Source organism: Typopeltis vanoorti, chromosome 16 (assembly GCF_054136105.1).
Source record: "Typopeltis vanoorti isolate ZY-2024b chromosome 16, IOZ_Tvanoo_1.0, whole genome shotgun sequence".
NCBI lineage: Eukaryota > Metazoa > Arthropoda > Arachnida > Uropygi > Thelyphonidae > Typopeltis > Typopeltis vanoorti.
Window position 1 is genome coordinate 71,612,596 of NC_143564.1, and position 27,872 is coordinate 71,640,467.

The window sequence follows — 27,872 nt, forward strand, 5'->3', positions numbered from 1 at the left end:
CAGCTTATAAATTTTTTTTTTAAATTTACGCTACCTGATGGATAAATTATAATTATTCCTATTCTTTATTGCATTTGCTTAATGTGATTTTGCTTAGTGTGCATTAATTGATGGATTAATTAATCACATTAAGCGAGGTTTTCCTGTAATTTTTTCAGTAGCAACAAGAAGTTATTAAAGTAATAAGGGTGACAATGCCATTATCATGACAAGAAGAAAACATAAAGGATGCCAATGTAGAACTAGTAAGAAGTTATTGAATTGAGTGACAAGAATGTTCTTGGGGAAAATCAACTGAACAGACAATGCAAAAAATTTATGAAAATATAAACTTAGGGAAAATATCACTGAAGGACTTGGGGGGGGGGGGGAGTGCACAGCAGAGAATGGACCCCCCATTGTAAAAATAATATAATTATTAATGAACATATAACATTTTGCATACTAAGGGAATGGAAGTGACTGGTTGGTAAACAAGAATCAAAGAAGGCATAATAGCAGCAGTGTTGTAAAATCCCTGTTACCAACACAAGTTAGTAATATAGATCTTATGGTTTGAGCATTATGTCCTTTTTTTTTATTGGATAGCAAGACAGATTAGGCGAGGTGGGCAGAACAAGGATCACTTCCTGGAAGTTGAGCTCAAGTCTTTATCTTTACTCAACTTTCAGGAATAAAAACATGGATAATGGTGGTTTAACACATGTAGAAAACAATATTTAATCTCTCTTGCCAATAAGTCTTCTCATCAAATAACTCCTCAGGGGCTCACTTTAGTGAGTACGGGAGTGAAAAACCCAAGGTACCTGATGCTGGACCATTCCTTACTTCATGTGATATACATCTGTTATATTATCTATAGATTGGTCCCTCCTCTTCCTTCCTTCCTTGCTTCTTTCTTGCTCCTTACCCCCAATGCTATTAGAGTATTCAAGGACTAGGGGTGAATCTTTCCTATTTTGCTGTGTCATTTCATCTTATGCGCTATTGTGAGGCACCAACCCGTCTGACCAGCGTGGTGGTATAAGGCCAAATACTTACCCATGAGTACAATACAAATGATGAATCAAGTAGGAAAATTACATACTGGCTTGTCTGTCGCCCAGCATAAAAAAGGGTGTGTCCTGGACTTAGGCAGAAGGTCTAGGTCGAAAAATATGCTAATCTCCACTAGCTACAATGAAACCACCTACAGTGCACAATGATAAAAGGATATTATTAGGAAAATATAACTGCAGATCTCTATGGGATGATGATAGATTGGAAGAACTGATGAAGGAATTGGACCATATAAAATGGGACGTTGTGGGCCTATCAGAGATAAGAAGGAAAGAAGAAACTCTCATGCGATTAAAAAATGGCATCTACTCTACCACTGTGAATGTGACAGAAACTCAACTGGTGGTGTAGGATTCCTAATAAATAAAACAATCAAGGACAATGTCCTGTTTGTTAATAAAATAACATCAAGAATAGCTGAACTAAGTCTCTTCATAAATAAAAGATACCAACTGAAAATCATACAAATATACGCCCCAACTATGGACCATCCAGATGAAGAGAGAGAGATTTCTATGAAACATTAGAATCCACATTAAATAATGCTAAAGAATTCTACATAATTATAATAGGTGATTTTAATGCTAAGATAGGAAGCAGAGATGACATCTGAACTCCATTGGTAAATTTGGATTTGGACAGAGGAATGAAAGAGGAGAAAAACTTATTGAATTTGCAGAAGAAAATAACCTCTTTATTATGAACAGCTTTTTCAAGAAGAAAATCAACTGGAATTGGACTTGGAGAAGCCCAAATGGACAAACTTACAATGAAATAGGCTTCATCCTCTCCAACAGAAGATATATAATAAATAATACCGAAGTGCTTAATAGATTCAATACAACAAGTAACCACAGACTAGTAAGGGCAAAAGTATGAATCAACAAAAAATGGGAACAAAATAAGCTTATAAGAAAAAAGTCCAATTTAGTGAATCTACAAAATCTCTACTACAATAAAAGCTGTTATAGAGAATCACTCAAAAATGAACTAAAAAAAGTTAAACACAGCTATTACCGTCGATGATGGTAATGAAATCTTAACAAAATCTATCACGAATTGTGCACTAGAAATAGGTGTAAAAAGGCACCAAAGAGAGGAAAAACTAAGACAGGAAACCTTAGATCTAATGAAGAAAAGAAGAGATATGAAAAGAGATTTGAACACCAATAAAATGGAATATGCAGAAATTTGTAAAACTATACGTAAAAGGATGAAACATGAAATTAGATTGTATAATAATAATCAGAAAATTAAAGAAACAATAGAAAACAATAGTAATATGAAGGTCCTAAGATGAACATTATCAGTTGGAACAAAGGAAATAGCTGCTGTAAGAGGAAAAAATGGTGAACTTATAAAAAATAGAGATGCAATAATCAAAAGAATTCAGGAATTTTATACTGAACTCTATGAAGACAAAGACCGAGACATCCAAGAATCATCTATGGATAACTCGAGTGAGGAAGGATACGATGCCCCTAAGATCTTACAAGGTGAAGTGGAAATGGAATGGTGGGAAATGAAGAATGGAAAGATCCCCAGGAGAAGATGGAATTATGGTAGACTTCTTAAAACTGGGAGGAAGCCCTGTCATCAAACAGCTGACTAAACTCTTTAATAAATGCCTAAAACAGAGAAAAATTCTAAAAAATTGGAACAATTCACTTCTAATATTAATTTTTAAAAAGGGCAATAAGGAAGAAATTAAAAACTACAGACCTATAAGCCTACTTCCCACCATATATAAAGTCTTCACATCATCATCATCATCATCAGCGTATCAAGGATTTAGGCCTAGCATGACCTGTTCCGGCCTTAGAAGTCATCGTTGAATCGTTTAAGAGGACGTCCTGGTTTTCTTTTCCCTAATGGCTTGTTTTGGTAATCTTTCTGTTTTCATTCCACCATAAAGTCTTCACAAAAATTATAAATAATAGAATAAAATCTAAACTAGAGGGAATGCAATCCTGTGAATAAGCTGAATTTAGGAAGAATTACACTACTTTGGACCATATTCACACATTAAGACAGCTCATTGAAAAATCAACTGAATACAACGAACCTTTATGTCTGGCCTATATAGACTACGAAAAAGCATTTGATTCAGTTAAAACATCTGCAACACTAAACAGGCCATGCTAGGCATAAATCCTTGATATGATGATGATGATGTGAAGACTTTATATGTGGTGGGGAGTAGGCTTATAGGTCTGTAGTTTTTAATTTCATGAAAAATCAACTGAATACAATGAACCCTTATGTCTGGCCTATATAGACTACGAAAAAGCATTTGATTCAGTTAAAACATCTGCAACACTAAAAGCACTTGAAACCCAGGGAACTGAGAAACCATACATTGAAACACTAAAACATATTTACAATAATGCAACTTCTGTAATTAAATTATATAAAAACAGTGAAAAGTTTTCAATACAAAAAGGCAGCCGGCCACCATATCTCCCAAATTATTTACAGCTGCACTAGAGGAAGTCTTTAGAAGCCTTGATTGGAAAACAAAAGGAATAAACATAAATGGAGAAAGGCTGCATCATCTGAAATTTGCAGATGATGTTGTCCTGATAGCAGATAATCTTGGAGATCTGGAAGAAAGGCTAAATCAGCTAAATGAAGCCTCCAGAGTAATTGCATTAAAAATAAATAGAGAAAAAACAAAAATAATGATGAATAAATACATAAACCATAGAACTGTCAAAGTTGAAAACCATGACATAGAACAAGTTACTTAATATGTATATTTGGGCCAATTGTCATCCTTTGAGGATTGCCAAAGAAAAGAACGAAGAATTCACCTTGGATGGATGGCTTATGGGAAAGTGGGAGACATATTCAGAAGTGACATCCCTATGAGTCTAAAAAGGAAAGCTTTCGACCAGTGCATACTTCCTGTCCTAACATACGGAGGAGAAACATGGACTTTAACTCTAAACAAAAAGCTGAGAACACAACATCACATGGAGAGAAGTATGCTAAAAATAACATTAAGAGATAGGAAGACAAATACCTGGATAAGATCTCAAACACGTGTCATGGATATTGTAAAATACATTAAGCAGGTAAGTGGAGATGGGCTGGCCATATTGCCAGATGCAGTGACAGGAGATGGACTAAAAAACAACAGAGTGGAGACCAATTAATGGAGCAAGACAAAGAGAAAGACTGAGAAGAAGGTGGAAGGATAAACTGGAACAAATTGCAGGAGTGAGATGGATGGGAGAGGCAGAAAATCGAGTGGTCTGGAAAACCATGGTGGAGACCTTCGTCCAGCAGTGGACAGAACCAAAAGGTTGAAGAAGAAGATATTCTGCCATTTGTTACAAGGGCAAATACTGTGAAGATAAATAACAAGGGATAACATTGTTTCACTTCACAAGGAGGAGGAGTGATAAAAGTGATACCATGAATTACAGATTAGTATGTGTGTCTGAAAGTGTTGGAGAAGTCGGCGAAAGCTAGAATATAGAATTGGATTGTTAATAGCTGTACTTTGTGATGCTCATCACAGGTTTATTAAAGGGGGAAGGGGGGGTAGCACTCTACTTTGTATCACAATAAGGTAACAAATGTACTGGATAAAGATCATGGTAGATTGGCACAAGATACGTTGGTAACTAAATTGGACAGGGTTGAATAACAGATCAGATGGATAGGCAGTTTGCTGTCAGATAGGTATCAGTAAGTTGTGTATGGGTGGAGAGGGAGTGTCCCAGAAGAGGAAGGTCATTAGTGTCTGCTTGGAGCTATTATCATTTAACTTGTATGTTAATAATACTGGGATACATCTAACTGGAGATATGCAGTTCTTCGCAGAAAATGTAAAGTTGAGAAGAAATTTGATAGTAAAGCAGATTTTGTAGATTATATGAATGGACAAGTGAGTAGAACTACCAGTTCATCTGCAGAATATTGAAATTTAGTAAGCAAGAATGGGATGCAGAGTACAGGCATACCTGGTCATAGTAGATTCCAGACTGCTGTCGTATAGCAAATCATTGCTCTTTTTTTCTTTTCACTTATAGATGCATGTAATGGTTTAACAACATTTTTAAGCAATTATATATATGCGTAAATGATGCAAATAAAGCATTTATGTATGTCATATACATGCAAATGAAAATTTTAGAATAATTTTCATAAATCAAAAAGTTATTCTGATCATCTTGGCTTAAGGGCATGCCAACCAGTTTGGTCATTAATCTATACCAGTGCTTCCCAAACTTATGGATGTGAAGGCCTCCTTTGGAAAAATTAAAATATTTCACGGCTCCCCCTTCAAAAAAAATATCGTAATACAGGCATATATTATTATAACATTTATTGTATTTATATTCAATATAAAACATACACAGCGAATATTGCAAAAACAAATGCAAATATTACATTTTTAGCATCTTACATACACATTTGACATGCCACATCTTATATTTCAAAATATTTTGAAATAAAATTTATATGAATAAGCATATATTTACTAATATTCATTAAGCGCCTAAATACGCAGGAAGCAAAATTTGTGAACCAACACCAATGTGCGATTTTTTCCATTAAAATATAAAAAATAACAAAAAAAGAAATAATAAAAATTAAATACATTTCTTTTAAAAGATAAAAAAAAATCTACTTAGTCTTAAAACATTTTAAATTTGTTTTCATCATTTCACGGCCCCCTTCAAAAAACTTACAGCTCCCAAGGGGATCGCAGCCCACGGTTTGGGAAGCGCTGATCTATACGATTAGAAGTTTTTCCATTTCAGCAATAAGATAGTCACATTACAGATAACTGTAGTATTAACTGGTTAGCACTTTTATATCTTTGTTTTTATCAACTGTAACAAAAGAAGTTGGATGTAAGCCTAGTCTGTAGCCTCTTCAGTGTTTGATACACCATCATCACTAAATTTAATAATTTTAATCTTAGTATCTAATGTAATAGGTGTATGTCTCTTCTTCTTTTCACTGGAGCAGCAGCAGCGCCCTTACTTTGAAATTTATCTACCATTCTTATCAACAATAAAATAAGTTATAAGCAGTTCATAATTTATAGCAACATCAAAACACAGAGATGTAATGAGCAATGGTGTTGTTAATGAAAACTGTGCTTTGATTGATTCATGGGAGTATCACATTTGCTAAAACTGTTGTATGAGCAAATGCAGCATTGTATAAATGGAAATCGGTCATAATTGAAAAGTGTCATATGATCAAATCGTTGAAAAGCAAAATGTCACAAAGCAGGATATTCCTGTATATGATTGGGGAAGGGGGGGTTGAAAAAGGTGGAGCAGATGAGGAACAAGAGCCTAAAGTTGGTCACATTGCTAGAATTGCCACAATGGATTATACAAGTAATGAGGAAGACCTTGGTAAGTATAATTAAAGTATTTATGGTTCTCTTATATAATGGCATTGGCTTGATCAGGCCACTTATACAGGTTGTTTCAAATTAGAATACTCCTATTCAGAGCAATCTGTAGAGAGAACCAGTAGACAAAATACTCTCGGACTTGGTGGATACCTTATCATGGGGAAAGAGATTTAATTTAACAATAAGAAAAATTAATTCAGAATATGACCGATGGGGTAAATATGGCACCATGAGCAGAAGAAAATTACATTAATGTGAACTGGATGATATGTGATTATTATTTCATAAAATAATGTAATACAAAAAACATATCACACAGAGTTGATATGCTTCAAGTAGCTGTCAGGGAGATCTGAATGATCAATGGAAGTGAGACTCAATGTGTTGACCTTTGTGCAGGACCAGTAGCTGATACCACCATACATCATTGTCTACAGCAGAATACAACTGAGCTGCTGAAAGGTTTTGCATGTGATGTGCAATTTTGTCTTTCAAATCTGCCAGATGAAGAACTTTGCCCTGATACACCATGCTTTTGAGGTAACCCCAAAGCCAAAAGTCACAGGGATTAAGGTCTGGTGAATGCATAGGTCTGGCTATTTCATAGAAAATGAGTGACTGATTACAACTATCCTCTGTGAAATGCTAATGCAAGAATTTTTGAACTTCATGTCTTATGAGGAGATGCTTCATGTTGCATCAACACTGTCATGTTCAGGCAGGAACCCTTTTTGCTGCATTTGTGGGATAATGAAACTGCTTAACATGTCCCGATAATGCACACCTGTGACTGTGCTGGTCACCTGCCCGGTGCAGTGGATTTCTTTGAAGAAAAACAGCCTGATAATAAACTTGGCTGTAAATTCTATCCATACTATGACCTTTAGTGAATACAAGGGAACTTGCTAAAATGCATGGGAATTCTCTGTAGCCCAGATGCAGCAGTTTTGAGTGGTTACTGTTCTACAAACATGAAAATACACTTCATCACTCCATAGGATGTTCCAAGGCCAATCCTCATCCATCTATATGCATGACAGAAATGTCAACACAAATGTTTCTCAGATGCTGGCATCTCCAATTTGCAACTAATGGCTGTGGCCGAGTTTATATCGGTAGCATTGCAATGCTTTATGCAAAGTTCTCCATACTGTGTGTATGGCAAATGTAATTGTCTTGCTACAGAATCTGCACTGCATGGACATAAACACTGATTTAACTGGACATAAACACTGATTTAACTATCATTAGCAGAATTTCAGATTTTTGCTCTCTTCCTGGTTGGACTGCCAAACTGCCTGTCTCTTCAAGTCAATGAACCATCTGTCGAACTGCATTTGGTGTCATTGGACCTTTTTTGAAAATTGCAGTCTTTAGGCTCCTGTACTTGCAAAGTGTTGCTGCATTTTCCCCATTCCTATAGAAACACTTCACAAACAAGGTACATTCAAGCAAAGTGAACCCCATCGTGCAAGTCAAATGACTAGAGTCAGTCTTGTGAGACTGACTAGTCATTCTAGTTAGACTGACATGACTCACAAGACTAGTCAGTCTTGTGAGGGAGTCATAAGGCATTTACACTGCTTTATGGCTCATGTGGTATGCAAAATTCCACTATCTTTTCTTGCTCACAGGTCACATTTCCTATCAATCATTTTTGTACTAATTTTTTTTTTATTATCAAAGTTTCTTTCCCATGAGCTGTGATTAGGGTAGCCACAAAGTTTGAGGCTACTTTGTCTACTGGTTCTCCCTCTCGTTTTATTTCTCTTAATAGGAGGTACTTTAATTTAAAAAACCCTGTTGATTACTAAACATAGATCTAGTCACTTGTCTGATTTTCAAGAGACTGAGATACCTTGGAGAAGATATTGTTGAGTATGAGAACAGATTGTGGAAGTGTCATTTGTAGCATGGTGAATGGAGGGGGGGGGACATGATTGGGACATATGAGTTAGTGAAGGATTGTTACCAAATTCATGTGGTAGAGATTGTTTCATAGAAAGGAGTTGTATATAGGATACCAGAGTGAAGAGCAGGTTTTTTGCATGGAGAATGATTAGCACATGATATTGCTTGAAAGTGTAGCGAGTGCAGAAACTGTGAACAATTTTAAGTCAAAATTCATGAGCTTTGTGTGTAACGGTGTGTGTTGTGTGTGTGTGTGGGGGGGGGCATCATGAGGTTATTTAATTCCATGAAGATCTAATGTTAATGATACTGGGAATTATTATCACTGAAGTCCAGCTAAGGGCTGATATTTAACAAAGATCCACTGGATGATAGATTGCTATCTATTAGCAATTATGATAGTTTTTATGTTGTTTGGCTCATCTGACACACTGACTTGAAATAGTTGGAGTAAGCTTGGTGTATCAACATTTGGATGTTTACTCTTTCTTTTAAGGTTATTTAAACTCTATAGAGTATGAATATGCACTCTATAGAATGCACATACTGTTACACTCATAGAGTGCAACAGCATGTAGCTTGGTTCCTATACACGTGTATCCTTCTGATGATGACCTCAATACGTGGGTCGAAACGTAAGTTATTTTATTAATAATTAGTAAAATAATCTTTTCAACACGTGTGTTTTGTGTCCCTAAATTTATAAATATGAATTTGGATGTTTAGTTTAGTGGTGGATGATGTAAGAATTATTAAATATACTGACCTACGAACTTATGGTATTTCCAAGAAGGGAAACACAATGTTTGATTCTTGTTCAATAATTCATAATTTGGTCTTCGAGTGCGACTACTGCAAAAATGCCCTACAAAATGAAGTCAGCTGCAAGTCTGAATTTGATATTGATAGTCTGATATTAACTAGTTGGCTTTCTAAGCATTCAATAAAGTACTCCAATACAGGAAAGATAGGACTGATCAACATAGTTCATCAATCCACCTGTGCAACTTGCTTTTCCAAGCAAAATAACATAATATAATATGAGAATGAATTTAAATAAGTTAAACAATATCTATGTAAATCCTCTCATAGAAAGAAGAATTTCTTATAGTATATGTTAGGGTCTAGTGATGCAACATCAGTGGAAATTATCATTTCAGTATCAAGCAATGCTATGCTTAATATAAGCTTGGCCAGCAAAGGTTGAATAGATAGAGTTTAGCTAGGCTGCATATGGGAGAATGAGAACCAGTCCAGTCAACTATGCAAAGTAAAATCTTTTCTTTTGCATTTTGGGATGTTATAAACATGTGGAACTTGAGCATGAAATATGTAATGTATAAACAGTAGATGTCTCTCAGGAATGCATTTTCTCTAATAACTTATTTATATTGTTTTTTTTCTTTATTGGTGTCTACCATTCAGCGTTTGGTGGCTCTCTTTCTTAGCACAAACACTGAATTTCCAGTTATGTTGCATAGTGTTTATCAACACTGTGCTGTTGCCTCTGTCTTGTCATAAAATAACTTTCCCTCTTTGGAGGCATCTGTAGCTAAAACCAATAAATGAAATGAGACCAAATTTTATATTGAGACTTTTGAAGGCATGGGGAGATTGCTGCGAAAAAAAGATTTAGTACCAAATGTCACCGATAAGGGAAATTTTGGCAGAGCCGAAAACAAGTGGATAATTACATTAAAGGCAGATAAAATGGAATAACATTTCAACGGTGTAAGCGACAGCCATGGCACTCATTCCAGCTGGATATGTGGAGCGTTACAATGATGATAAGAATAATAATTAAACTAAAACAACCACTTGCGAGAGACACAGATTTTAATGTAGTAATTGAACTCACAGGAAATAATGTTTTATTCATCAGAATCAGGGTCCCCTGGACCACATACACGATTTGCAGTGTGCTGACCTTTCTTGTGTACAACAAATTGCATCCAGTGTACGACATGCTCTACAGCTGAGCATAAGGAGTTGGATTGGATGTTCATAACAGCCTGTTTTATGTTCTCTTTCAAGACATGCAAGTTAGGAATGCCACCAACATACGCAACAGATTTCAAATACCTCCACAGCTAAAAGTCACATGGAGTGATGTCCTGGGATCAAGGCAGCCATGCCGTCGGAAAGAACTGACTGATAACCCTCTCATTACTGAAATGCTAGCGTAAAAGGCACTGTACTGAACATTCAATGTGTGTCCTGCATAAAAATTATGGAGTCCAAATTGTCTTTACTGCAATGCAGGAATTACAAAATTTTCCAGCATTCGTCGATAAATCTCTCTAGTAATGGAGCAGGTTACAGGACCTGTAGGGATAATACACTAAAAAAATTTAGTCCTATTATGAAATCGGCTGTGAAACCACACCACGCGGTCACTTTTGGAGAATGCAGTGGGTACTTGCTGGATCGCTTGGGAATGTTCAGATGACCAAATTCTGCAGTTGTGAGTGTTGACCGACCCATTCAGATAAAAATGAGCCTCATTCACCCCACAATATTCTCTCGGGCAAGTCATTGTCGACCTCCATTCGGGCAAGAAACGTTAAAGCGAAGGTCATGCACTTACCATAATCTGCGGTAGTTAGTGCTTGCACACGACTGAACTTATACGGACAGAAGTGAAGCATTTTCCGTAAGATTTTCAAGACTAAGCCATATCAAGTTGGCGAGCGCTTGGACCAGTACTGGTCCCTGTGTCATCGTACACTGCAGTAGAAACGTCTGTTACTGTCTTTTCTTACACTGCTTTCCGTCCTCTGCCAGTCTAACTCCTAGTGATCCAGTTTCTTCAAACTTAGCTCAGTGTTACAGCTGACATAGAACCTGTATGCAGGATATGAAGCCTTCTAAATTCCCGAATGGCCGCTACGGCATTGCACTGTTTAAAGTAAAACAACTTAACAAATAAAGCATGCTGAGGGCAAGGTAGGATGCATATTAAGCACAATTCGGCAGTCATTCGAATAACTGCCTGAATGTTCCCAATCCCTTTTCAAATGGAATTGTGGTGCTGCTGTCATGTACGCACAGTAAAATTCGCATAATCCTTTTTACTTGCATTTACTGCAAATATATTTGACTGCTTTTAGTTCCTCCAGTGCCAAAATTTCCTCTAGTGGCAACTTTTGGTAATAAATCTTTTTTTCGCAGAATTCATCTCCCCATGCCGTCGAAAGTCTCAATATAAAACGTGTTCTCATTCCATGTATTAGTTTTAGCTACAGATACCTCCAAAGAGGGAAAGATAATTTATGGCCACCCTGCATTATTCTTACAATGTAGAAAGACACAGATATAATTATGATATATTTGGTGGTGGTTTTGAATATAAAACTTAATTTAGTAGCTTTATCTACATAATTCTCCGATTCCCTTTTACAAACACTGTAACTGACATAAATTCCAGGTATGGTATTTGACGTGGAAACTGAAGAAAAATCTGGACATTTTGACAGTACATTCAAATTATCATGGGTTAAGTGTTACTTAAACTTATGAATCAATTTATTATTTTCAATATAGGTCAGTAAAGGCTGAGAACTTATATTTTTGCTCTAACCATTTAAATTTTAGAATCAGTTTTAGCTTCTGTTTGCTGGAACTAATGATATTTTTGTGATTAAATATACGATAAATTCATCCATTAAATTCATACTAATTCTGGCTGATATTTTCCAGTGTATTATCTAGTTCTCTAACCTCAATGTCATGTAGTGCAGTTGACCAATCAATAGCACTTACCTTGAGATCAACTTTGAAACTTTACTGGCCACTCTTACAATAAAAATAACACTGATGTGTAAAGGAGTTCTGTTTACTTGATACTGATATGATTTCCATTGATGTGGTGTCACTAAACACTAATATATACTGTTCCAGGAAACTTTTCATTTTCTATGAGAGGTTTCCACAAAGATGTTGATTTATTTCAATTTACTATCAAGTCAGGCTGTTTCATTTAGGGAAAAAAAAAAAGTTGTACAGACAAATTGAACAAACTGTGATGGGTGGTTTTATCTGTTCTGCAATTAGCTGATTATTACTCCATAGAACATTTAGAAAATCACTCTTCAGTACCACATTCCCTCATCTTTGCATCTGCTTCACTTTGTAGATAATAGAACAATCAAAAAACCAATTAAATGAATAAACAAGTTTTTACAGAAAATGCATTTCTGTGAGATATCTGTTTACAAATTACATATTTTATTTTATGCTAATATTTCATGTGTTTATAACATCCCAAAATGTACAAGAAAAGATTTTACTTTGCACTAAACAATTGGAAATTGAATTAGCTGCATGTGTTTTCAACTTCTGAAACACTACTCTGCCATCCAAATTTGAATTATTTCTTTATAACTTCAGTGAGCTCTCTTGTGCATGCAGTATGGCTGAGATGTAAATTGTAAACACAGTGAGTGTGAGACATGGTACTTTTAAATGTTGCCTTACCATTCCTTAATGCTATCTTGGAAGATGTCCTTGTAACAAGTGGCAAAATATAATAGCTAATAAATCTTGTTTCTGCATGTTAAACTGTTTCATCTGTTTCTAGTATATTTCTGACACACATGCATGTTTTTAGTAAGATTAGTTTCAGAAGTAATTGTAATGTCTCTTAGCATGAGAGTGTAAATGAATAAATGTACACTAGCAGCCAAAATTGTGGAAACCTCTTGGAAAAAGTGTATTTTTGAGGTTTGATGGCTCATAACACCTTTTTTTTTTTTTCAGTAATACCATAAAATTTATATATATATCAATGGAAAGATAATTTAATCAAGAATGTAATGCAATAACTTTTATGGAGGATTTTGGCTGCTAGTTTATTAGAACAGCAGTTATAAAGAAGAAAAGTGAAACACATAGAAAAAATGAGATATACAAAAATTCTCACAATGTGAGTTAATACTTAGTCGGGTAACTGTTAGCGTTAATTACGGCCTTACAACGCCTTCCCATGGAGTGAACCAATTTTTTTAGTTCTGCAGCTGTTTGAAACCAAGATTGAATTATTGCTTCTATTAATTGGGTTTTATTGGTGGATTGCTTCTGACTAACATGTTTCTTTAGTCGGCTCCATAGATTTTCGATTGGGTTAAGGTCTGGGCTATTCCCAGGCCATCCAGCAGTGGAATATGATTATCTTGAATCCTGAAACCACTTTTTGCACACAGCAGCAACATGACATGGAGCTGAATCTTGTTGAAATACAAATGCTTCATTATCTTGGAAATGATCACGTGCAGAAGGCTTCAGTTTGGGGTCAAGTATTTCATTGATGTATTTTTGGGCATTTATATTCCCATTAATCACATAAATTCTGCCCACACCTTTTGATGTCATACAACCCCAGATCATAACACTAAGTGGGAGTTTCACGGTATGTATAATGCAATCAGGATGCAAATCTTCTCCTTATGTATTTTATGTCATCACTACCTAAACAGGGATATTTTGGTCTCATCACTCCAAATAACACTGTCCCATTGTTCTGCTGTCCAGTTAGCATGGGTTTTAGTCCAATTTAATCTTTTCAACCTTTGTTTGAGAGATAAAAATGGCTTTTTTCATGGAATTCTAGCATTTAGATCAAATTCCTGCAGTCTGCGCCGAACAGTCCTTGCACTCAACTTCATCGTATTGCGCCATTTCATCTTGTATACACCCTGATGATTTTCTTCTGTCACATAGGCATAGTCTCTCAATTCTTCTATCATCGTTTGCTGTTGTGCACCTTTTCCTGCTTTTACCAGTCTGTTTTTGTAGTGACTGAGTCTCCTTACACCTCTTCAAAAATTTAGAAATGCCACCTTTGGTTAAGTTTCCACCAATTTTTCTTCTAATTTCTTCATAACTGTAGCCTTGTTCACTTAATAGTACTATTTTACATCACTTTCTGGGTGACCAGTCAACTCTTTGCACCATTTTTTAATTTTATTACGTTTTACAAACTCACTAAATGAAAGAACACAAAAAAAAACAACCAACTTAATAGCAATCACATAACACACTGACAAATGTTCTCCTCTCAGCTCCAATACATGACATCAATAACTGAATCCTACTGTGACCTTATTGGCTCATTGCCAAAACAAGATGACACCTGATTAGCTCTCTAACTCATGCTCATTGGCTACATTCAAATGAAGGAAAGCTACTTCATATCAACCTAAGAAAGTTGTGCTTCTTTTTTCTGGTTATTTGGCTATAACTTTTCATAGAATACAGATAATTGAACAATCTTTGTTGCATTACATTCTTGATTAAATTATCTTTCCATTGATATATAATTTTATAGTATTACACCAAAAAAAAGTGGTGTTATGAGGCATCAAACCTCAAAAATACACTTTTTCCAAAGGTTTCCACAATTTTGGCCACTAGTCTAAAGGTATCTGACAGATACCAATTGAATAATAGCACAGTAATAAATTATAAAACCTTTTATTTCTCCTGAACAGATATCAGTAGCGCATGCAGATATTTATTTATTTATTCTCTTTAGGAATGCGTCAATGAAGCAAAGGATGCTTGAAAAGTAAGTGAAATTATGTAAATGTTTTAAAATCAAAATAAATATCTAAAATTTTGAACATTACTTGCAGTTTTAGTTTTGCAAGCTCTTGTACAAAGAGAATTAAATTAGTTATTTGATGTTTTTTGAAAGTAAGTAGAAGATCTTAAAGGTAACAATGTGTTTTGGAATCCACTAAGAAAGCTAAAAGATGAAGGAAAGAGTCCCACAAAAAGAATCAAAGGTGATATATGAAGATACGTAGCATACTCTTGTATTCTGAATGTCCAACATAATTACTTAAAAAATTATTAGATGAAATAGCCAATGACAAATCCAAGAGAGAGAGAAATTATCTAGGACTGTAATCATGAGCTGATTTCATCGTCTCAATACCGAGATAAAAATGGCTATTAGAAAGTTGAAATATGTTAAATCAGCCAGAGTAGACAGTATTCAGTCTGAAATTATTAAATATGGAGGTATAAAAATTTTACAGTGTGGTTCTTAATGTATAAATTTACACAGCAAATTTTTATACTTCCATTGAATACACAGGTCAAATTCCAGATAACTGAAGAGGAGCTCTTATTGTATTATTTTAAAAAAAAAAAAAAAAGGGGGAGAGGGGGAATAAGATTGAATGTAAAAATTATTGAGGCCAAGAAAAACAAAATGAAGGTAAAATTTAATTATTATTTATTTCATTCCTTGTTCCATGTAGTTCTTCTGGGAAACATTCATATTAACAACAAATAATCAAGAAATCATGGGAATATAATGAAGATCTCCATTTAAATTTTGTTGAAATTTCAGTTTCTTGAAAAGGTAGATGATAATGTGCCAAGGCAATAAACTGTTTAAAAAAACTAAAACTGTGCTGTAAACGGAAGTTTATACAGAGTAATACATACTTTGCACATGGTGCAAAGTTATGTGGCAGATCTTCAAGACAGCATTAAATCAGTTTTAACTCATAGATCTGAGATTTGGCCTAGAAATAAAATAATTTATCAAAAACTGAAGAACAGAAAGTTCTAAGAAATATTTTGAAGGTGAAAAGATTAGCAACACTGGTAGAACCATATTATATTAAAAACAAATATATGTAACTTGAAATTACTATTCAAGAATACGTAAGCAGAGCTAATCTAACTGTGGTCACTTAACATGCTGACTGCCATGTTAACCATACCAGTCAGGTGTATTACAGAATGGTCTATAACTGACTGCATAATAACGATATCTACTGTTTGTTAGCTTCCAGTATAAACATACTTAAAAAAAGAGCTCATATCTCAAATATCTTCAACATCAGCAGTCAACATGCTAAACAGAATGAGAATTGAAAGATTAACACAGCAAGTGAAGCAAAAATGGATGTGAAATATCATATGAAGGAGAAAAACACAAAAATTTTTACAGATTATAGGCCTGATAAATAGAACACTCAACCCAAATATAGTACAAAAAGAAACGAGCTTGAAAATATACAATACTTTAGCAGTGTCCACATTATTATATGGCAGTGAAATTTAGGCAATAAACAAAGAATAAAAAAAAGTGAAATGAGATTTATGAGAAGAACTGCAAAATACACATTATTAGATCAAAAAAGAACAAAGACATTTAAAAGAACTAAAAACGAAATCAATAGAAGAAAAACTAAACAATTATAAACAAAAATGGATTGAATGTAAACTGAATGGCCAACACTGGACATCCAAAACAAATACTAAAATATAAGCCAATTGGAAAGAGAAGGCAGGGTAAACCTCAAAAAAGGATATTGGATGGATAATGAGACCGGAACAGACCAATATTATCTATACCCGTAATTAGTGTTATGATGATGGTGAAGCAAAAATTGCAAGAAAAGAACCAGAGAAAAACAAAGATATAAAACAAACTGATGATATCAGTACCTTAGATCTTATTACTATTAACATTAGTCAGTCATGTATAGAGTTAAGAGACTCATTGTTGGTGGTGTGTGATCACTGTTGCATGTAACACCATCAAACTATACCTTAAATTCATTCACTATTTGTGCACTTGCTACACTCATGCATAGCAAGTGCACAAATAGTTCCACTTCTCTAACCACTCTCCATGCAAAGACCCTGCTTTTTTTGTCCTCCTTACACAAGTTCTAGGGATAGCTTCTTGTTCTACCCATCTCCCTTCAATTCTATGACAAATTTCCTCTCTGATTCCTATCATTCAGCTACTCTCTTACCTATGTCACAAGCATATTCTGCACATACATCTCTTTGAGTATGTATAGCAACCACCAGAGAGGATTCCTGTAAGTGCCTTGGCAAAACCCTAAAATATTGTAATATATTCATTCCCCTTATCCAACTTTGTAGTCACTCAATAAAATGTAAAAAAGATGCTATAGCTAGATCTATCTTTAATAAAGCCATGCAATCCTTGATAGAAGATCAAAGCACTATCTACTACTTTTGAATGTGGAACTACCTTACCCTCACTATATCTTATCCTGATCAACAATAGGTGATGATTTTCTATTTCATATTCTCTGGATACTTATATCTTGGACCAATCTGAAGAGACATCACCAGGAATTACACAATCAAAAAGACTTTCATTGGTTTTTGTGTTCTTGCCACATGAATTTATGCACATTTTTTATGTTAAAATATTGTTAATGAGTCCATATCCTGAGCAGAAATCTAGCAAGTCTTGCTGTTAATATACGAGCCCTTTTCCCAAAAACATTATATTATACATGGATCTGAAGTGATTTCCTAATGAGCTGATTTGTAGGTCTCCAATAAAAACTAGATTTTCTTGTATATTGGCTACTTTCTCTGTGGACTCCAGAAATTCTTTGTTGCTATCTTTTCATCACTTGTCTGGCTTCTTTACAGGAACATTGGGGGGAGGGGGGAGCTTATATAACCAGCAGTGCCCCAGCCACTATGATATCTGATCGTTTTGTCTTCATAATGTATCATTTTACTGAACATACTGCTATGTTTTACTACTGTTTTAATCAACGTACAATAACATTTTAATATAATTTCTTTGTAGATGTTAATATTCCATATAAAATTTCTTTGTATATAAGTGATTATTTATATTTACTTAGCTTTTTTTTTTTATTGGGTACCTGTTTCTTTTATTCCATTACTGTTGCTTAATTTAATTTCATAATCATTTTTAGTGTTGTGTGCTAAAGTGGTCATGTGAACACCCTAAAAATTAAAATTACATTTTTAGGGTGTTTAGTGAAATTACTCATCATAATACAAGATTGTTTTAAATTCTCTTTTAGTTGATTTTTTTTTTAAATTCATTTCTCAGATATGTTTGCATTTAGGTAATTCTCCTGCCAATATTTCTTGTCACTTAATTTTATTAACATTTTACTTATTGAAGAAAGTCTTCCCAAGAGGTTTCTGTTTTTAAAAAATATAAATAATTATTACTTTATACTAAGAAGACAAACAACAATAGATAGATAGATAGTATCAAAGTGTTCTAATCTCAGTAGGTTGTTACAACCATTTTAATGTGTTGCTGTTTGTCTAGAAAAGGAATATTCAGACTGAAGTTTTACCATTAGTAAGCAATAACTGCAGGCAATCTTGACTACTGTGCAGTTCATGGTTGATCTTTTTCCAAATGCACTATAGTTATGATATGGAATCATTTTATGTAAGAAGAATAATGTTTCATTAGACACTTATAGTACACAGAACTGAACCTGATGGTAATGTGTCTGTTGGAAGCTGCTCAATCAGCTGGCAAATAATCCTGCTGACACTTACTCTGCCAGATCATGTCAAGAGGGAGTCTCATGTAGCAGTGTACAAGAGACACTCTACACTCTCCAAGGCCACACTTGGGACTTGGGTACTCCCTGTGTTGAAGTCAAGTGCACAAGCCCCTTAGCCCAGCTGCATACGTTTGCTCTTTAAGTTTCATTAAGATATGTTTGCATTTGATGAAAGAATCATACAAATAATTAATAAATAATTATTTGTATGATTACAAAAAACATGAAAAATGCAACAAAAAATATAAAAAAAAATTCTTTTCAATAAACACTTCTGCATCCATTTCACCAACATTTGAAGTATCAATACAAACATCAGTGATATACACTGCTACTTACAGACAGCAAAACCCAATCTATTATTCATAACGGAATCCCAGTCGACATCCTCCATGACTGCAGTCCACATCAACTATCTCAGCTACATCTTGCATGATGCAGTTCACAAAAACAGAGCAACGTGCTTTGGTCAAATCTGATATCCCTTGCCAAAGGCTATACAACATGGAATCCCTACTTCTTTTCAATTTGCTCTGGCTCAGAATTGCCTTTCTCACTTTATAGACTTCATTTGCCACCTTTACTGCTCCCCTAATTCTGACAACCATGCCTATCCTCTTTGACTACTTGTCACTAAAAACTGAATTCATACAATCTGATTACTCAAATTGTGAGAATGTCTTCCTAGGAGACTTGAATGCTCATAAAACAAACTGGCCCCTCTTCTCTAACGTCACAGATCAAGCTGGAAGAGAAGCCAAATCTGTTGATATCAGTCATGATCTATTGCAAATATTTAATCTATTAACCAGAATACCAGACAATACTCATTCTTCAAACATCCTAAGACATATATTTTCGTAGGGTGTTTGAAGGATGTCTTAGGGTTGCTAAGACATACACTGTGGATGTCTTAGCAACCCTGACCACAATCTTATCTAGGTCTCCTTTTCTACAGATTGTTCTCCTTCCAGCCAATCTCAGCCTTGTACCCTAAGGCACTACTATTAAACAAACTGAGATGGCCTCCAGAATTTTTATGCCTCTGTTCCATGATTACATTCCTATTTTTGCTTTACTGATCCAACATCTGCACCCAACTAATAACCAAAATAATCCTTACTGGAATAAGTCTTCATTCCCCACTCTTCTGCAAACTCCTGCCCCTTATCCAAGTCCTGGTTTTCTAAAAAATGCACCTTTGCAGCAGCCCATGATAAAAATGCAGCATATGTTCAATGACTTGAATCAAACACTCCAGCTTCTCAGCTTACACAATACCCTGAAACAAGAGTAAAAAAAAAATTTAACAATTCCACAGCAGACTTCATGCTTGCCTCCTGCTCAAATGGCAGTTGAGTTTTCTGGTCCTGCACTAAGACTGTTGCATGTAACTTCTGCCACTTTTACATCCTGATGGTAATTTCACCCAAGAATAAGGTAGACCTCTTGGCATCAGTATTTTCCCTTCCACTCTTGTTTAGACAACCAAGACAAATCAAACTTCCCAATGCATGCATCCTCTGATCTTTAGAAAAATCCTAATTCATTTCAATACTAATAAGATTCCTGATCCAGATACTATCTCTCCAGTTATGCTCAAAATTTGTGTCCCCAGAATTAGCACCCATTCTGTATCACCTATACAAGCTACTCTTATATGGAAGCAAGCCTTGATTCAGCATGTACCTAAAAAGGGAGATAAAGCCAGACATCAAACTGTCATCCCACTGTTCTCAGCTCAGTATTCTCAAAAGTGATGGAGAAGGTCATCAGTCAATTAGTGATCGCCAATATGGATTTCACCATTCTTATTCTATAAAAGACCTCCTTGCTAACCTTACTTTGTGGATGTCACCAATACCACCTTTGGACATGGGCCATGGAAAAAACTGGAAAAATCCAGGTGGTCAACTCTCAATATTTCAATCATTTGATCATGTTTGGCATCATGGCCTCCTGAACAAGTGTCAGCTTATGGTCTTCTTCCTGCCCTTTGTGATTGGTTTGCTACCTTCCTCTCTGGTTCATTTGTTGCATGTTATGGTGAATGGTTTCACCAGAAGACTTTTTTGGTATTCAGATTATTCAAAATCCATTTGCCTTTCTGATAAAAAAAAACAAAAAAAAAATTATAATAGGATGCCATAGCAGATATGTGGTAATGTTTCTGGTTGATTGCCTTGATCAGCAATGAGAAGAATGATGCCAGGTTGTCACCTTTGCCTTTAGTCTTGCTGAATATGTTTATCTCTGCTTTTCTAGAGAAACAGAGATAAACATAAACACAGCAAGCATTGAAAGTGACTGACTAGAAGGCATTACCATCTTTTATACAATATGCAAATTTTTTGCAATATAGATTGCAGAAAATAGTTGCAACTGTTGCAGGCTTTGGTATATACTGAGAATCAAACTGCAGTATTTGTCTCAAGCCACTTGTTAGAAAATCCTTGCTTGGATGTTGTGTAGGATGGAGTGGAAGAAGCTTTCATTCTAACATAGATAATTTCTGTAACACTATCAGAGTACATGTTTGGATCTGGAGAGTGAAAAACAGTAGTCAATGGATCAGAGAAGTCCTGATCATATAAGTTGCTTATTATTGGATAATTATTTTAAAACCAACAGAAATTTTTTATAATTAAAACATAATATCTTCTGCTAGTTTTAAAATAATTATCTAGTAATAACCAACTAATAAACTGCCAACTAAAGAACCATCACCAGCAGTATGGATTTTGCCAATCAAGATCCACTGCAGATCTCCTGTCCTACATCACATAGAAAAACATAGAGAAACCAAACCTTTACTGCCACTTTTACAAGGCATTTGATAGTGTGTTGACATCAAAGGCTTCTCAGCAAATTGTCATTTTATGGTATGCCTTCCTTCCTTTGTAATTGGATTGCCAGGTCATTCACTATGTGTAATGGCAGATGTTCCCCAAGGCTGCATTATTTCATTCATCCTCTTTCTTATATATACACTGCTTGGAAAAAAGTCAACAGACACCCTATGGGCAAGATGCACTGAGTCACATGTTTGTAGCTGGTATAAATTGGAGGAATATGATACTCTCAAGTCAGTGCAACAGTGCACTGACTTGAGAGCAGTGCAATAGTGCTTGGGTGAAATAGCAGCAAAAAGGGAACTGATGGAGGTTGAAAGAGGCATTATGATAGGATGCCATGTTGCAGGCATATCTGTTTGGCAAATTGTTGACAAATTGGGCTATCTCAGGTCAACATTCAGTGATGCACAGAGTCAACTGCAAGTAGTACTATACACAGTGGATGACTCACCAAACGTGGCCGAAGGGTGCTATGAAGGATAACAGAGTATGTAAAAACCGCCATTTGTAAGCCAAAATGTTGAATGCGTTGGCTGGAACATGAATCTGCACAAAAACATTCAGAACTGAGGCTCATTACATGGGTTTCCATGGTAGGACTGCAATATGTAAGCCCCACATTACCCAAATCAACATGCAGCATCATCTGCAGTGCTGCAAAGAACAATACAGTGGGATGCAGAAGCTTAGAGCAACAAATCACACTACATGCTCTACCAAGCAGATGGACAGGTGTGGGCAGATGCCCAGTAAACGTCTCTTACCAGAGTGCATAACCCCCATCTATGAAGTTCAGAGGTGATAATGTAAGGCTATGGTCCTGTTATTTCTGGTTTGGCATTGGACCTCTGTTTATGGTGCCATGAACATTGAACTCTGAGAAGTTTCTTGACAACGCTATGCTTCCTACTTTGTGGTATTTCTACAAAACTGGCCATTGTCATCTTTCAGCAAGATAATGTCAACATGTCATAAGGCTGCTGCTGTAATTCTGTGGTTTGTGGAAAGCTATCATACTTGACTGTCCTGCTCAGAGCCTTGATCTCACTCCTATTGAACATCTGTGGAATGAACTGGAGCATCACATAAGGTCAAGGGATCAGTCCAGGACCTTGTTACATGCCTACAGGAAGAATGGTCCAAAATTCCCATTGATCACTATCTCATGCTTGTGGAAAGTATGTTCCATAGGATTGCTGAAGTCATCACAGCATCTATTGACTTCTTTCCAAAGCAGTATATAAATAAACCTGCTCTCACTGACCTCAAACCCTATGCACAGATTTGCTGATGACATCATTTATAGCAGTGTTGAAACATTTCAAGCTTTAAGATCACCCTCACCATCCTTCATTGGGATGACAACCTAGTCACCTCTAATGACATCAAAACACAGTTTTACCTGTTGCAAAAAAAAAAAAAAAAACTTAGTTCATTTACCTTTGCTCAATAGTCAAGATCAGATCTGTCTTACTCCTAGCCTTTCCTGACAATAAGTACATTAATTCTATAGCATCTTCAGCTTCTATAAAAAATAACATATTCACTGAATATGTTATTTTTATTCTTTCCAGTTGCTTACTCTGTACAAATCTGTCCAACCTCAGAATAATGCTCTCACATTTGGGTTTGCACATCTGAGATCCCACTAAAAATTCTTGATGCAGTTTAAAAGAGAGTAGTTTGGTTGATTTATGATCTATCTATGCAAGCTTTCTTCAGCCACTGTTTCATAGACAGTTTCCTCATTTCTAAAGATATTTCCATGGGCACTATTCAGCAGAACATTATATCCCCTATTTCTGTTAAACCTACAGAATACAAGCAACAGCTACCCAACATCCATTAACAATTGAACTACTGACTCATCAAACCTACTACTCCCAGTCATCTTTTATTCCATCTACCTGAGCTTCGTGGAATAGCCTTCCTGAAGTATTTGCAAACTACAACCTCCAGCTCTTTAAGAATATCAACAGATTACTTTGCTCTTGTTTTCAGGTATGGGATTAATCTCAGAGGGGGGAACTTTACATAGGAATGTATGGGGTCTACAGCGGGATACTCTTGATATTATCTTCAAAGAGATGTAAAATTGACATCATGGGAATTACAGAGACTAGATGGAATGAAGAAGGTTACTTCAAAAGACAGGATGGTAAGCTAGTTTTATTCAGGAGTGACTCAAAAGCATCATGGAGTAGCTGTGACATTGAAGACAGTTCAGGAAAGAGCTCTTCTTGTTAGAATCCTGTTAATGACTGGATACTTTGTATTAGACTTAAGGCTCATTCTACCAATATGTCAGTCATAGCATCAATAGTTTATGCACCCCTCCCTCTCACACACACAGATAGGCCTGATGAAGAGAGTGAGGAATTCTATGAAACTTACAGACTCTTTTTAAGTTATTATAACCTGAGAGTGCCCTGAGATGTACTTTACATCTTAGGAGACTTTAATGCAAAAGTGGGATAGAGTATGAGAGTTTGGTCTGGATGAATGACACCCATGGTAAAAGACTGTTGGAATTTTGCCAAGGGTTGATTTTACATTAAGTCTAGATCTTCCTTAATTCATCATGACACACACTTGCATCTACCAGTAGTATACAGCAAATCAAAAGTCAGCATATGTATGCTTTTCATTGTTTAAATGTCAATCTAACTCTTAGCCTACCCACAGTACTGGAGAAAGTCTGACAGGTTTACAACAGATTCACATGTCTCTTAATAATCTGTCCTTCAAATGACCACTGACAACTGAATAGACACTGAGCATCATGTAACTGTACCTTCAGTTGATTAGCCAACACTTAAATTATCTGCCCAGCAAATTGATTTCCCACTGTGGTTATGGTTGGATAATTAAGGGATTGCTGTCTATATATAATATATAAGTATGTGTGTGTATATATATATATATATATATATATCTACCTACAGGGTGTTCGGGATAAATTTGACAGTTTCGTAAGGAAAAAGAAAATCTTCTTTGTATCTATTAAATTTAATGAATTGACAAAAAAAACATTACAGGCAGAGTTAATTACAATACTATCAACAAGATTTACTCAAAATAACCACCATTAGCATCGATCACAGCTTCAATTCTGCTTCGGAACCTCGAACAAGCTGATGCTACAGTCTCCCTGGGAAGGGCCGCAAAAACTGTTTTAATTTTATCCATTAACTGGGCTTTTGTATTACTGGAAGTGAGATTGGTGTCTTTTTCAACTACACCCCATACAAAATAATCCATGGGGTTAAGGTCTGGGGAGTTTGGAGGCCAAACATTTGGACTGGTGAAGTCGTAGAAATTTTCAGACAACCATTTTTGACTTTTCCCAGAGGTGTGGCAAGGGGCCGAATCCTGCTGCCATACATACGGCCTACCATTGGCTACCCTTGTTATCCAGGGCTTGACTACAGTTAGCAACTCCACGAACAAAGCCCGAATTCCAATGCCAGGGTTCTTCAACACCTGTTCCTGCAGATTTGCGAGGAATTCTGCTGTACGAACGCAATCAGATCGTCTGCTAGGGATCTTTCTTCTTGCTACATCCTCGTAGTCACCATTGCAAGTCTCTAGTTCATGCCTGATTGTTTTTACTGTATTCAGGGAGCATTGGGCAGCAGTCGTAATATCCTTATTTTGATGGCGGGCACGAATCATCATGATACAAGTTATTCTCTTCCATGATTCAGGTGGGTTCCAGCTATCCATCCTTTCTGACATCTTGTATATGAATGAAGAAGGGTCCAAACTTTTAAATGAAGAGAAGTGTGTGTTAATACATGTAACTTACGGAAAAATATAATTAATTATAAATATGTCAAATTTATCCCGAACACCCTGTATATATATATAAAATGATAAGCCTTTTTATGTCATGTTTTGAAACTCAGGGGCTACACTGAGTGCAGAGTCTTCAAAATTCGAGTCATCAGAATTCAAGAACCAACCTACCAGTCCGGAACACTTGGGGGGGGGGGGTATGTAGGCGCAAGGGGGGTTATTCCCCCCTTGCACCTACATATCCTATTGTATACCTTAATATATATATATTTATATACACACACATATTCTCTTCTTCAATCCATCAATGTCTTTGGATGGGGAGTGTCCCATGATTAGGAGTCATGGCGAATTAATGCAGCTGGCACACCACTCCTCTACTGCATCTTTGTGTTCATGGGGCTCATTAGCCTGTTTTTAGAGACAAAAAAAAAAAAAAGTTTCCAGGAGATAAATCCTCCACCTCCATATGAGACTAACTCACAATTAGATTGAAAAGATCCAATAAACATTCTTCACATCACATACAGAATTCGATCCCAGGTCTTTCTAAACAAAGGACTTGTCTATACCAACTGAGCTACAGAGGATCTGCATATACACACATACCTTTGCATTAGAAACACCTCCCCCAATTTACACATTCAGTGCGATAATGAAGTACCATGTTATATCAACATCGTGTGGCTACTATAAATGGGTTCACCTATCCTCTGTACATAATCAGTAAATGTTTGCCAGTAATGGGAAAACGTGGTGATGTAAGCCAATTTGACTGTGGGCAAATGCCAGTATATTGGAAACAGCCACACTTGTTGGTTGCTCCCATACTACTGTATGTGATTGATCATAGAAGTTAGTGTCGTGTCATGACTGATATGTCAGCAACGGCATCCAACACAGCTCACCCACCAGTACAACAGCAGAGCAGTTCAACCTATTTCCACATGCAGCATACGCCTGGCGTTCCACAGCTGGAGGCTAACAAGGGTACCCATGATGATGGCCAGACATCGCAAACAACGCCTCACATGAGCCAAGAAACGTTGGCAATGGACCCTCAACTGATGGAAGGTCGTTAGGAATGATGAGTCCTGTTTCCTGCTGCACCTTGCTGATGGCTGGGTCACATGTTCACATTTGGCATAAACGACATGAAGCCCTGTCCCCTGGTTGCACAGTTGGGGTTAAACAGGCTGGTAGAGGTGATGTTATGGTCTGAGGTGGGGGGAGGGCTTTTTCCTGACATGCTCTAGGTCTGTTGGTTATCATCCCACAAACACTGAATGGTGAGCACTACTACAGGGACCTATTAGCTGACCGTCTCCATTCATATCTGCAGGAGGCCTAACTCGACCAGAGTGCCATCTTTCAAAAGGGCAATGCACCTTGTCATCAGGCTTGCACAACTACTGAGTGGTTGGAGGAATACAACAAATTTGCCACATTGCCTTGGCCCCCAAACTTCCCTGACTGTAACCCAGTTGAACATGTGTGTGTGGGATATGCTAATCCCACATGTGTGAGAATTGTGGATCTTCCTCCGTGATAAGCTGGGTGAACTGACAGAGTTGCTGCAGTGGACATGGATCGAGTTATGCATGAAGGATTTTTGACACCTCATGGAACCTGTTTCTAGTTGTCTGCAAACAGTGATTGCACAGAGAGGTAGACCAATGAGTTATTAGGGGGCAGGGGATGTTCCTAATGCAAAGCTAACTCACAGTGTATATAGACATGACATATTAAACAAAAAAAATAAAATAAATAAATAAATAAAATTTTGGCCAGCAGCTTACTTGCTAGCTGGCAAACTCTACTCACCACGGGCAAGTGGATGAGCATTTTGTTGAATACTGGACATAGAAATCAGTCAACCAAAGAAAGGATAAATGAGACTGCAATAGGCCAGTGGGCCAATCACTGAAAGGATGATGATTAATCATCTTGCCTATAACAGATATTGAACTATTATTAAGAACTTATAACTATTCATAAGAATTGGTCTTAATAAGTTATGCTCATTCGTTTTTACTTTATGCATACATTTTAATGTAAATCTTCAACTAAAGTGATATTTCACAATTAAATTGTTTATTTTGCAGGCTTAATTCCACAAAAGTGAATTTGCAGACTGAATATGTTACCTATATAAAGCAATGAAATATGACAATTTTAATGAATTGTATTAATCTAGAGATGATATTGAAATAAAATGTGTGCATTATTACAAAAGATTAATCCTTCAGTTTATTGTTGTTTTACACGCACACACACATGTATATAAACTGTTAAACTGAACTTAAATCCAGTAAAACACCAATTATCCATGGTAACTGGGGGGGGAGCTAGAGTCAGATAACTGGAAAACATGGTTATTCCAAATTACGTTTTATTGGGTGATGATTAATCACATTAAATAAATACATTAAAAAAAATATATATAAGCACAAGATAAACATTCCTGTAGTATATAAATACAAAACTGAGCATTTCTAAATTTATTTATATAGA

At 36.0% G+C, this 27,872-nt stretch overlaps 1 protein-coding gene across 3 annotated transcripts in view; it reads left to right on the forward strand.

The window, feature by feature from the left end:
* LOC150098121 (uncharacterized) overlaps positions 1-27,599 on the forward strand; it is a 120,600-nt gene extending 93,001 nt beyond the window's left edge. For all 3 annotated transcript variants that reach the window (XM_090406178.1, XM_090406179.1, XM_090406180.1), the window contains exons 5-6: positions 14,889-14,921; positions 27,464-27,599. In XM_090406178.1, coding sequence (XP_090262304.1) covers positions 14,889-14,918 — 30 coding nt within the window. In that variant the 3' untranslated portion in view covers positions 14,919-14,921; positions 27,464-27,599. The remainder of the gene's footprint in view (positions 1-14,888; positions 14,922-27,463) is intronic.
* The last annotated feature ends 273 nt before the right edge of the window (positions 27,600-27,872 follow it).